This window comes from Aquarana catesbeiana, linkage group LG10, assembly GCF_042186555.1.
Source record: "Aquarana catesbeiana isolate 2022-GZ linkage group LG10, ASM4218655v1, whole genome shotgun sequence".
NCBI lineage: Eukaryota > Metazoa > Chordata > Amphibia > Anura > Ranidae > Aquarana > Aquarana catesbeiana.
Window position 1 is genome coordinate 166,419,373 of NC_133333.1, and position 12,420 is coordinate 166,431,792.

At 41.6% G+C, this 12,420-nt stretch overlaps 2 protein-coding genes across 2 annotated transcripts in view; one reads left to right on the forward strand and one right to left on the reverse strand.

Moving 5' to 3' along the window:
• LOC141111005 (uncharacterized) overlaps nt 1–1,092 on the reverse strand; it is an 87,791-nt gene extending 86,699 nt beyond the window's left edge. Inside the window, exon 1 of the mRNA XM_073602891.1 lies at nt 945–1,092. The gene's annotated coding sequence lies outside the window, so the exon portion shown is untranslated. The remainder of the gene's footprint in view (nt 1–944) is intronic.
• ATAD3A (ATPase family AAA domain containing 3A) overlaps nt 1–12,420 on the forward strand; it is a gene marked incomplete at its 5' end in the record, with an annotated part of 141,745 nt that overhangs the window by 50,384 nt on the left and 78,941 nt on the right. Inside the window, 2 exon segments of the mRNA XM_073602890.1 lie at nt 978–1,034; nt 8,666–8,791. Of these exon segments, the coding sequence (XP_073458991.1) occupies nt 978–1,034; nt 8,666–8,791 (183 nt within the window).

The following is a 12,420-nucleotide window of genomic DNA, read 5'->3' on the forward strand; positions in this document are numbered from 1 at the left end:
TTCAGGCATTTTGCTTCAGGTGACAAAACGCTTAGATGTGAACAGGTGTCATTGAAATGAATGGGATTTTTCTTCTTGGGCGTTTTTTCGGGTGTTTTACGAGCGCTTCATGAGCTGAAACCACTCAGGTGTGAATGCAGCCTTAGAGCAAGCATTAGCACTTAACTGAAGTGGTGACACCACCTAGCGGTCCTTTGTGACCTCTTTCAAAGACATGCTTGCAATGTTTTTGTTTGTGGAATTTCAAGCTTATTCATTCCTGAATGCCTGCTGGGGAGATTTACCTTGACTTCCTGCCTTGATGACCACACAGGAAGTGAAAATTATCTGCTCAGTTAACACACAGTGATAAAAACATGTGAGGCTTTGAGCCCTTCCCCACTCCTATTTGTTTCTCTATTGAAAAGACCCTGCTTACTTCTATCCCTGTGAAAACACCGGAAGGTACACTGGCAGCAGAAAAGAACATAATTATTTCCAAATTTTACCTATTCAGTCCAAAGAAAAAATTGGCTGGAGTTCCACTTCAACAGTTTTGACAGGACAGGGTCATGCTTTTGCATGCAGTAACCCGCAGTGCCATACTATGCATGTAAGCACGTTGCGGTGGTAAAGCCACCCTAATGCAGCATTCTTATGCTGCAGCACTCCGCAGTGCACTCCTGTTCTTGAAGTACAGTTTAGATCGTGCTGGGATGTGTTTGCAGCTCATTCAAAAAGAATAGGCTGCCCTTATGCAACAAACATTGTTGCACCTTCACAGAATTGTGCAAATAGCTTTTATTGCCACACTGCAGTCATATGTCTGGTATGTTTACCAGCATGAACTGCTAGACTAGTGTAGTGGGGGAGGGGCAACATATTTGCCCACCCATAATAACATCACACAATACAGCTCTGCTCTTTTGTCTGCCACAGAAAACAAATATTGAGTTAATACTTACACAATTTCTAATGTACTTTTTCTTCATCATCAGGTCAGCAGACGTCTTTTCAGCAGAATCCAGGATGCCCTAGAAGGTGTTGTTCTCAGTGTAAGTATTTAGAATGTGCATGTAAACTGATCATTTCTATGCAACATTCAGCCAACCAATCAGGTTATCGCTTTCCTGTTGCTAGGGCAGGTTAGAACAGGAGAGGAAGACGCTGAGGCTTGTTATTAAAGACATAGGAAGCACAGTATGCTTATGGAGCCTGCATAGCTCTGTAGTCATATATTTATTATTTGTTAGAAGTAATTATATAGTGCAGACAATTTTAAACGGCACTTTATATATTGTACATTCACATCAGTACCTGCCCTAAAAGAGCCATCGCACCTTCATACATACACATACTAGGGACAATTTAGACAGGAGATGATTAATCTACCAGCATGGCTTTGGAGTGTGGGAGAAAACTGGAGTCCCTGGAAAAAAAAACAAAAAGTCCAGAGAGAATTTGGAAAAAAAAACAAACTAATTTTTTTATTTTTTTTGTAGCCGAGCATGTGTTAATGTGAAACCAATAAGTATATCCCTTCAAAATAGTGCTGTCATTATATAGTGGTGAGGAGTGGGCACAAAAGCAGCATGGCTACTTCTGAATCCCAATTTTGGGTTGTTGCTTGTGGAGAAATGTATTTATTTTTATGGATAGGGCAGGGGAAGAGTTGACTTCTGGTGGTTTTTGCCAACTCAGGAAATGACTCCAATAGGGACAATAGTAAGACACCTTTTGTGGAGTACTAGAAGGTTTTTTATTCATGTAGAACTAAGGGCAAAATAAACAATCTGTGCATCTCTGAAGAGCTTGCTTGTTTCCCCATTTTTTTCTCTTTTATAAACCTACAGTGGGGACAGAAAGTATTCAGACCCCCTTACATTTTTCACTCTTTGTTATATTGCAGCCATTTGCTAAAATCATTTAAGTTCATTTTTTCCACATTAATGTACACACAGCACCCCATATTGACAGAAAAACACAGAATTGTTGACTTTTTTGCAGATTTATTAAAAAGAAAAACTGAAATATCACATGGTCCTAAGTATTCAGACCCTTTGCTGTGGCACTCATATATTTAACTCAGGTGCTGTCCATTTCTTCTGATCATCCTTGAGATGGTTCTACACCTTCATTTGAGTCCAGCTGTGTTTGATTATACTGATTGGACTTGATTAGGAAAGCCACACACCTGTCTATATAAGACGTTACAGCTCACAGTGCATGTCAGAGCAAATGAGAATCATGAGGTCAAAGGAACTGCCTGAAGAGCTCAGAGACAGAATTGTGGCAAGGCACAGATCTGGCCAAGGTTACAAAAGAAAATTCTGCTGCACTTAAGGTTCTTAAGAGCACAGTGGCCTCCATAATCCTTAAATGGATGACGTTTGGGACGACCAGAACCCTTCCTAGAGCTGGCCGTCTGGCCAAACTGAGCTATCGGGGGAGAAGAGCCTTGGTGAGAGGTGAAGAAGAACCCAAAGATCACTGTGGCTGAGCTCCAGAGATGCAGTTGGGAGATGGGAGAAAGTTGTAGAAAGTCAACCATCACTGCAGCCCTCCACCAGTCGGGGCTTTATGGCATAGTAACCTGACGGAAACCTCTCCTCAGTGCAAGACACATTTAAGCCCGCAGGGAGTTTGCTAAAAAACACCTGAAGGACTCCCAAGATGGTGAGAAATAAGATTCTCTGGTCTGATGAGACCAAGATAGAACTTTTTGGCCTTAATTCTAAGCAGTATGTGTGGAGAAAACCAGGCACTGCTCATCACCTGTCCAATACAGTCCCAACAGTGAAACATGGTGGTGGCAGCATCATGCTGTCGGGGTGTTTTTCAGCTGCAGGGACAGGACGACTGGTTGCAATCGAGGGAAAGACGAATGTGGCCAAAGTACAGGGATATCCTGGGCGAAAACCTTCTCCAGAGTTCTCAGGACCTCAGGCTGGGCCGAAGGTTTACCTTCCAACAAAACAATGACCCTAAGCACACAGCTAAAATAATGAAGGAGTGGCTTCACAACAACTCTGTGACTGTTCTTGAATGGCCCAGCCAGAGCCCTGACTTAAACCCAATTGAGCATCTCTGGAGAGACCTAAAAATGGCTGTCCACTAACGTTTACCATCCAACCTGACAGAACTGGAGAGGATCTGCAAGGAGGAATGGCAGAGGATCCCTAAATCCAGGTGTGAAAAACTTCTTGCATCTTTCCCAAAAAGACTCATGGCTGTATTAGATCAAAAGGGTTTTCTACTAAATACTGAGCAAAGGGTCTGAATACTTAGGACCATGTGATATTTCAGTTTTTCTTTTTTACAAAATCTGCAAAAATGTCAACAATACTGTGTTTTTTTGTCAATATGGGGTGCTGTGTGTATGAAATGAACTTAAATGATTTTAGCAAATGGCTGCAATATAACAAAGAGTGAAAAATGTAAGGGGGTCTGAATATTTTCCGTCCCCACTGTATATTGGCAAAAGAAAGGGAATGGGATTTTTAGGGTGCCCAAGAAAATATAATAGACAAATATATAAAAACATATTGAATTTATTGATATAAAATATTTAAAAAAACATCACAATATCATCATACATTAACCATCATATGAGTAACCAGCAGTAGCTTCATGCTCTACATGTTTCGCCATGCAACTGCTTCCTTCAGGAGACATCCAATAAGCACTGCATAATGTGGTCACTATAGGTAAAAGACAATATGTTAGAAGATCAATATTCACTAATCATAACAAATTTAAACAAATCAAAACAAAATTTAATTTTCTCGTAAATGCTTTGAACCAAAGAAAGCCTCCCTTCATCCCCACCTGAACTGTAAAACATGTCCTATCTATGGAGGTCACGATCCTGATGTCTGAAGGACATTGAAAGATGCAGAGAAATCTGGTGTATCACAGAGAAGGACATACAGGCTCCAAGAGGTAGAGTCCTATCTGAAAAGGGTTATATTGTGAGCTCAAGCTAAAAAATCAACGGAAAATAATCAAGGGAGAATCCTATTCTAACCTCATAATACAGATTTTGGAACTAGTCCTTTTCTTTTTAGATCCCTGGCTGGCAGTCCTGGCTCATCCTCCATGCCGAGTGCCCCCAATAGCAAGCCGCTTGCTATGTGGGCTCCAGAGCCGTGCTCCTGTGAATGGGCATTGTCTATTCACACACGGAGCGTGGCTTGGCTCTGCCCCCCACTCTCTCCTCAGTGACTCACTGGCTGTCATTGACAGCAGCAGGAGCCAATGGTTCCCACTGCCGTATGAGCCAATGAGGAGAGAGAAACCCGGGAGAGCCTCTGCTCTTATGCACATTGTTGGATCAAGATGGGGCTCAAGTATAAGGGGGGGGGGGGGGGGGAGCTGTACCAAGAAGGTATTTTTTTACCTTAATGCATAGAATGCGTTAAAGTAAAAAAACGTCTGCCTTTGCAACCACTTTAAGACCTCTTTCCTCCTACAGACGAGCTCTTTAGTAGTGTACAAAGATATTTATAGGGGAATTATGACCCTTTTCTTCCTGCTAGCGATCCCTCTAGTGACGACTAAAGATCTGCATACAGGAATCAGGACCTCCTTTTCCCCTACTGGTGATTCATCTAATGATAACTAAAGATGTACAGTATCTCACAAAAGTGAGTACATCCCTCAGTTTTGTAAATATTTTATTACATCTTTTCATGTGACAACACTGAATAAATGACACTTTGCTACAATGTAAAAGTAGTGAGTATACAGCTTGTATAACGGTGTAAATTTGCTGTTCCCTCAAAATAACTCAACACACAGCCATTAATGTCTGAACTGCTGGAAACAAAAGTGAGTACACCACTAAGTGAAAATATCCAAATTGAGCCCAAAGTGTCAATATTTTGTGTGGCCACCATTATTTTCCAGCACTGCCTTAACCCCCTTTTGGGCATGGAGTTCACCAGAGCTTCACAGGTTGCCACTGGAGTCCTCTTCCACTCCTCCATGATGACATCACAGATCTGGTCGATGTTAGAGACCTTGCGCTTCTGAAAGGCTTCACTGCCGGTTTCCCTTACGATGAATGGCGGCGGCAGCACCCGACAGCTGATCCAAGGATTGGCTGGGTTGCTGACATTGTGGGCTCCCTGGACAGGTAATGGTCCCAATTTTAAAAGTTGGCAGCTACAGTATTTGTTTATTTCCCCCAAGGCAGAGCACCGCTTTAAGTTCTTGCTGGAGAGATCTCCAGCGAGAGGAAGGAGGCCATAATTCTCCCATGTAGATTTTTTGAGTATCATTAGAGGGATCCCCAGCAAAAGGAATGAGGTAATTCATAATACAGTTCTGGAGACCTCACTTCCAAAAAGATATTGATAAGATGGAACAAGTCCAGAGACAACAAAATTGGTGAAAGTTCTGGGAACTAAAACCTATCGGGAGAGACTTTAGGAACTTAATATTTAGAGTTTTGAGGAATGAAGAGAAAGAGGAGACGTGACTGAAACCTATAAATACAGTATTAATTTTGTCGTGTTACAACCAAAAACATAAAATGTACTTTATTGGGCTTTTATATGATAGACCAACACAAAATGGCACATAATTGTGAAGTGGAAGGAAAATGATAAACGGTTTTCAAATAAATATCTGAAAAGTATGGCGTGCATTTGTATTCGGCCCCCTTTACTCTGATACCCCTAATTTAAATCTAGTGGAACCAATTGCCTTCAGAAGTCACTTAATTAGTAAAGTCCACCTGTGTGTAATTTACTCTCAGTATAAATACAGTAGTTCTGTGAAGCCCTCAGAGGTTTGTTAGAGTACTTTAGTGAACAAACCGCATCATGAAGGCCAAGGAACACACCAGACAAGTCAGGGAAGTTGTGGAGAAGTTTAAAGCAGGGTTATGTTTAAAAAAAATATCCCAAGCTTTGAACATCTCACAGAGCACTGTTCAATCCATCATCTGAAAATGGAAAGAATGTGGCATGACTGCAAACCTACAATCTTAAAAGAAGACCTGTCAGAGTCTGCAAAAGACTTGCGCCTTGTCACCTTCCAGCAGGACAACGACTCTAAACATACAGCCAGAGCTACAATGGAATGATTTGGATCAAAGCATATTCATGTATTAGAATGGCCCAGTCAAAGTCCAGACCTAAATGCAATTGGGAATCTGTGGCAAGACTTGACAATTGCTGTTCACAGATGCTCTCCATCCAATCTGACAAAGCTTGAGCTATTTTTCAAAGAATAATGGGCAAAAATGTCACTCTCCTAGATGTGCAAAGCTGGTAAAGACATCTCCAAAAAGACTTGCAGCTGTAGTTTCAGCAAAAGGTGGTTCTACTAAGTATTGACTAAGGGGAGGTGAATACAAATACACACTACACTTTTCACGTATTATTTTAAGATAATTTTCCTTCCAATTCACAATTATGTGCCACTTTCTATTGGGTTTTCCTAAAAAATCCCAATAAAATAAATGTATGTTTTTGGTTGTAACATGACAAAATGTGGAAAATATCAAGGGGTATGATTACTTTTTTTCAAGGCACTGTACACTGTACAAGGGCGTGAGTAAGGTTCAGGAGAACAGTAAAATAAACCTATGATCAAGAGCACAGGGACATGACTTCAAGTTACCAGGAGAAAAGTTCAAAACTAATCTTATCGTTGATGATTGAAATAGACTTCCAGTAGAGGGTAGTGAGACAGTCAACAGTATGTAGATTCAGACATGCATGGGACTAACACAGACCTATACTCAGGCTTTCTTCAAATTCAAGAAACAAATCCCAAATTTAACCACTTCACCCCCAGACCATTTGGCTGGCAAAAGACCAGAGCACTTTTTGCGATTCGGCACTGTGCTGCTTTAACCGACAATTGCGAGGTCGTGCAACGTGGCTCCCAAACAAAATTGACGTCCTTTTTTTCCCACAAATAGAGTTTTCTTTTGGTGGTATTTGATCACCTCTGCGGTTTTATTTTTTGCGCTATAAACCAAAAAATAGCAACACTTTTGAAAAAAAACACATTATTTTTTACCTTTTGCTATAATAAATATCCCCCAAAAAATATATAAAAAAACATTTTTTTTTTCCTCAGTTTAGGCCGATGCGTGTTCTTCTACATATTTTTGGTAAGAAAAATCACAATAAGCGTTTATTGATTGGTTTGCGCCAAAGTTATAGCGTCTACAAAATAGGGGATAGTTTTATGGCATTTTTATTACAGGTACTTTAGTATGCTTGTTCGTGCCCTTCTGCCGCGAAGTATATCGGCGTGAGCCGGTCGGCAAGCGGTTAAAGAAAATTAATACAGCCCACCACATCTAAGGACTGGTAAACTCAACTTTTTTAATTTTGGTTTTCTTGGGTTTAGATACTTCCTATTCTTACTGACGCTTAAGGTGAGTGCACCTTTAAGTATTAGGCACTATACCTGCTTTTGCCATCTTATTTGCTATGGTACCTTTACAGTTCCTTTTGTCACCATTAAGCATCGGGTGTCATCCCTGTGTTGCTTGGTGAGAAGATTAAATGGTTGAGTGGACCCTTACACCTTTTAACAAGCTTGTGTGGAAAGGCTGCCATAAAATCAACCGGTGTATATTTCTCCTCAAGTGGCTTGTGACTGTTATTGATCTAGTCCATAAAGTCTGGAACTTATCTTCTTATGTCTAAGGAAGCACTCTTTGCACTTTACAGTGATCCTGTCAGCGCATTACTTAGATACCGGCCCCTGTAAAAATATTTTTATACTTATCTTGCTAGCAAAGAGTGAGTAAATCCTTCCTTAACTTCCCACTGCTATCGGATGGACACTGCTGTGAATGTGTTTGTTGGCATATTCCCCACTGGGTGCTGTGGTTTCTCCCACCAGCCGCTATGTCCCTACAGAATAAAACACTGGAGCACAATTAGAAGACAGCTTTTTGCAGTCCCCTGTACAGCAGGGCTGAAGGCGTAAGAGAACGAAGCTGTAAAAGAAGCCAATCAATTGGTAATGGGGGGAGAGAGCAGACTAACGAAAAGATGAGCTCATCTCTGTGCTGCATCTCCTTTCACTGTCCAGTAGCAGGCTTGGGGGCAAGTCAAGTAAGACCTGGGTCCAGAGGAAGTGGGCTGAGTGACACTGGCCATCACACTGAGGACAAGTCTTTCAGAAAAAGTACTGTGGGGAAAATCTCTATAAATTGAAGGTGAATATCCAACCAAGAGCTGATTTTTGTCATTTTCTTTTCATTGGCGCTTCATTTTTATTTTATTTTTGGCTTTTATTTTTAAAACTCTTTATGAAACGACATCCCTTTCTGCGAAAGAATCCTCTCTCTTTCAGTATTGCTATACCACTTTATATTAGTAAATGTGGGGAAATTTGGATTTCTATTTATCCTCCTTGACTGTCTAAACAGAGTTGCACTGAACCATGAAAAAAAACTATACCCCCATGATGCAATGCATACTTTCATTCCTTTTGCTCTGTGTATAATGTGCTGTGAGTGAGCGTGGTGTGCTGAGCACAGAGTGTTTGACACTAGACTGCATGTTGGGAGGTAAAGGTGGATTATAAGTTATACTAACTGATTTCTGCACCTCCTCCTTTTGGAACACTATTCATTTTTGTACCTGTACTATTTTTCAGTGAGCGAAGTTTTAAAATTGTGGTCTGATCTGTTATTTCTCTTTTGTTTCAGCCAAAACTAGAGGAACGGGTGAGGGACATTGCCATTGCCACAAGGAATACAAAGAGGAACAAAGGTCTTTACAGGAATATTTTAATGTATGGTCCTCCAGGGACTGGAAAAACACTATTTGCCAAGGTAATGGGATAAGCCAGTCTGGGCTTTAGTTAAATCTCAGAGCCAAGGCCCTCAAACCTGTTATTTTGATAGCTTTTGGTCGATTATGGTAGAAACCAGCCCACAGTTAAAGCGGGAGTCCGGCGACCAATCTTTTTTTTTTTTTTTTTTTTTTTTTTTTTTAGGTCATTGAGACACTTTGCTAACTCCAAAATAATACTCACAGTTTGGGTGTAATATTTCCGCCTCTGTTTTCGTACTGATGAATAACTTAAAAATTGTGATGCTGGCTGTTTCCATCTTGCTTGTGGGCATGTGAAGCCCACAAGCATTGATTTCCTGGATGCAGTGAATGCTGTTCATTCACAGCTTGTTCACACGTATGATCATTGTTTCCGCACTGAATCTTGGGATGCCTGACACTAAGCTCCCAGGAAACAGTGCGGCGCTGGGGAAAGGCAATAAACACGCCTACTCCCATGGGAGGAGAGACAGGAAGTGCCACAATAAAGTACAATATAAAGGTAATTACAGCGATAAAAAAATTTTTGTGCGGCATTTGAACATCCATGCAATTAACTGAAGGGGGTAAGATTAAATAAAAGTTAAAAATTTGAGTGGAACCCCGCTTTAATATCTCTCAGGGAATTGGTGGGGAGATCTGAGTTTCCAGGTATTCACACCACATAGTAGGGGATTCCACTACTCCCAATTGGTGGGGAGATCTGAGTTTCCAGGTATTCACACCACATAGTAGGGGATTCCACTCTCCCTGCTGGGTTTTTATTTTATGGACAATGCCTGAGAAGGTATGAAAACAAGACCTACTGTAGGTAAGCTTGTTGAGTGCCACGGCCCACTATTCATGAATGTATATAGGTTTGCACACTGGTAACATTTACAATGGCATTTTCTTTTTAATTTTTTTTCTGGCATTTCAAAACTTCACTAAAGAGAACCAGTTATATTTAGACATCTGCATGAATTTCAGCATTTAGTCTTAAAGGGATCCTGTCAGTTCTCCAAACAAATCCGAATGGCAGGTCTTGTCGGCAGTGTACTTTGTGTTGAGGCACTAGCTTAAAATAAAAAATATGTAAATGACCACATGTAATACGCCTGATAAATTATAACAAATCCGTGCAATTCATTTATTTTACCACATGTGCAATAATGATACATGTTTTTTTTTTTTTTTAAGTGATTTGTAAAGGTTTGTTTTGTTTTAAAAAAAATAACATGTTATACTTGCCTGCTTTGTGCAAGGGTTTTGCACAGAGCAGCCTCGATCCTCCTCTTGTGGGCTACCCCGGCGGCGCTCCTGGCCCCTACTTTTGATCGGGTGCACCCACGGAGAGCCGCTTTCCATGTGGGCACCAGTGCGGGTGTGTTCACGAGTCCTGCTGCTGCGTCCATTGACACAGACAGCAGGACTTGGCCCAGCCCCCTGCTCATGTCACTGGATTTGATTGACAGCAGCGGGAGCCAATGGCTTCTGCTGTTTTCAATCTATCCAATGTGGACAGACAGCAGCTGGAGTTGCTGGGCTTGTGCTCATCACTGGAACTAACAGGATCAGGTAAGAAAAGGGGGGGGCTCTGGGGGACAGCTGCAGCACAGAAGGTTTTTCACCTTTAATTAAGGGCATTAAGGTGAAAAACCTTGAGACTTTACACCCCCTTTAATATACAGTGCTTCAAACATAAGTGTTCCACCACCTAATGTAAGGGGAACCACTCACCAGATAGTCTCAGGCCACCAGGCCACCGTTTTATATGACAAATCTTAGGTATGATTAATGCTTGGCATCCACTTCCTTTCCTCTCAAATCCAGTGTCACCATTAGAAATATCCCAGAATGACAAAGCAACAATGCAACGATTGTGCAAAACGTTTATTGAAAATTGATAGACATTAAAAAGCGTGTTAGTACATTCACATTTCCTTGTGCCATGAAGCGGCACCCACTATATAAAGCATGTATGGTTACAGTACTTGCCGGCGTTTGTCTTGCTGGCGCCTTCCGGTGAAATGCATTCTTCTTATGAGCAGCGTAATTTCTGGATTTTCACATACGTAATGTCCAGCTCAGGTGGAACGCACACTAGCTCAGTATGACGAGCAGCGGCAAGTACTGTAACCATCCAAGCTTTCTATAGTGGGTGCCGCTTCATGGCACTAGGAAATGTGAGTGCACTTGCACGCTTTTTAATGTCTGTCAATTTTTTAAAAAAGTATTGCACGATCGTTGCATTGTTGCTTTCTCATTCTGGCTATTTCTGATGGTGACATTGCATTTGAGAGGAAAGGAAGTGGATGCCAAGCATTAATCATACCTAAGATTTGTCATTATAAAGCAGTGAGGGTCCTGGTGGCCCCCCCTTACATTAGGTGGTGGAACACTTATGTTTGAAGCACTGTAAATTAAGAAAAGCATGTTTCACTAATGCACAGGTGAAAGGAAAGAAGCGGATCATTTGTTCATTTTGTTTTCGGGACTTCGTATTGTGTTACTTGGAAATTCATTGATTGCACGGATTTGTTATTTTTATCACACGTATTACATGTGGTCATTTTGCATATTTTTTTATTTTAAAGAAGTTGTGAAGGCAGAAGTTTTTTTATCTTAATGCAAAAAGCCTTCTGTGTGCAGCAGTCGCCCCCCCCAACACTTACCCGAGGTCTCTCTCTGTCCAGCGATGGCCACGAGTGTCTTAGCTGTCCGAGATTCTACCTCCTGATTAGCTGAGACACTTCAGCGGCGTCATTGGCTGTCGCTGCTGTCAGTCAGCTAGCCAATCAGAAGAGAGAGGGGCGGGGCTGTGTCGGGGCTCCGTGTCTGAATGTACACAGGGAGCTGTGACTTGGCTTGGGTGCCCCCAGAGCAAGCAGCTTGCTCTGGAGGCACTGAACAGGAGGAAGGGGCCAGGAGCACAGAAGAGGAGGATCCGGGCTGCTCTGTGCAAATCCACTGCAACACAGCAGGTAAGTATAACACGTTTGTTATTTTTATAGGAAAAAAATAGACTTTATAATCACTTTAAGCTAGCGCCTCAACACAGTGTGCACTTAATAGCTTGGGTAGGCACCAAAATTGATGGCAGCAGCTAATTGGTATTAATCTATAGCACGTTTAGGGGCGCTGTTCTTTATTTATATTTTAGGTCTCTGCAATAGAAGAGTAATTATACCAGCTCGGCCCATGTCTCCTACCTTCCTCTAGTTCCAGCCATGCAGCCTCCATCATTCTTCAGCATTCAACACTTCCAGGAGTGTCCGATGCCTGTTCCTCCTAGGTGCTGTGGTTCTATCTTCTGACCCCTACATCACTGCTGTGTCCTGTAGTGGGATAGCGTTCGGAAGAAGAAACCACAGAATGCAACAATGGTGGTTTCTCTCATGTAGAGTCTGACAGAGGCTACTGTGCTGTAATCAAGGAAAGGTTGGAGATGCAGGTCACTGTAAAGGTAAAGTTTAATGCCTCTTCTATGGAGGGACCTGCTCTTTGAGGTATCTGCCATTTTGATTTTTAATATTGAACTGGCTGGGTCTCTAAAAAAAATTATTGCAAAGGCTTATTTAACATTTGCCACTTTGATTTTTTTATTGGCTATATGGATTTACTGACTCCTCAGCCTAAAGTTTTTTTA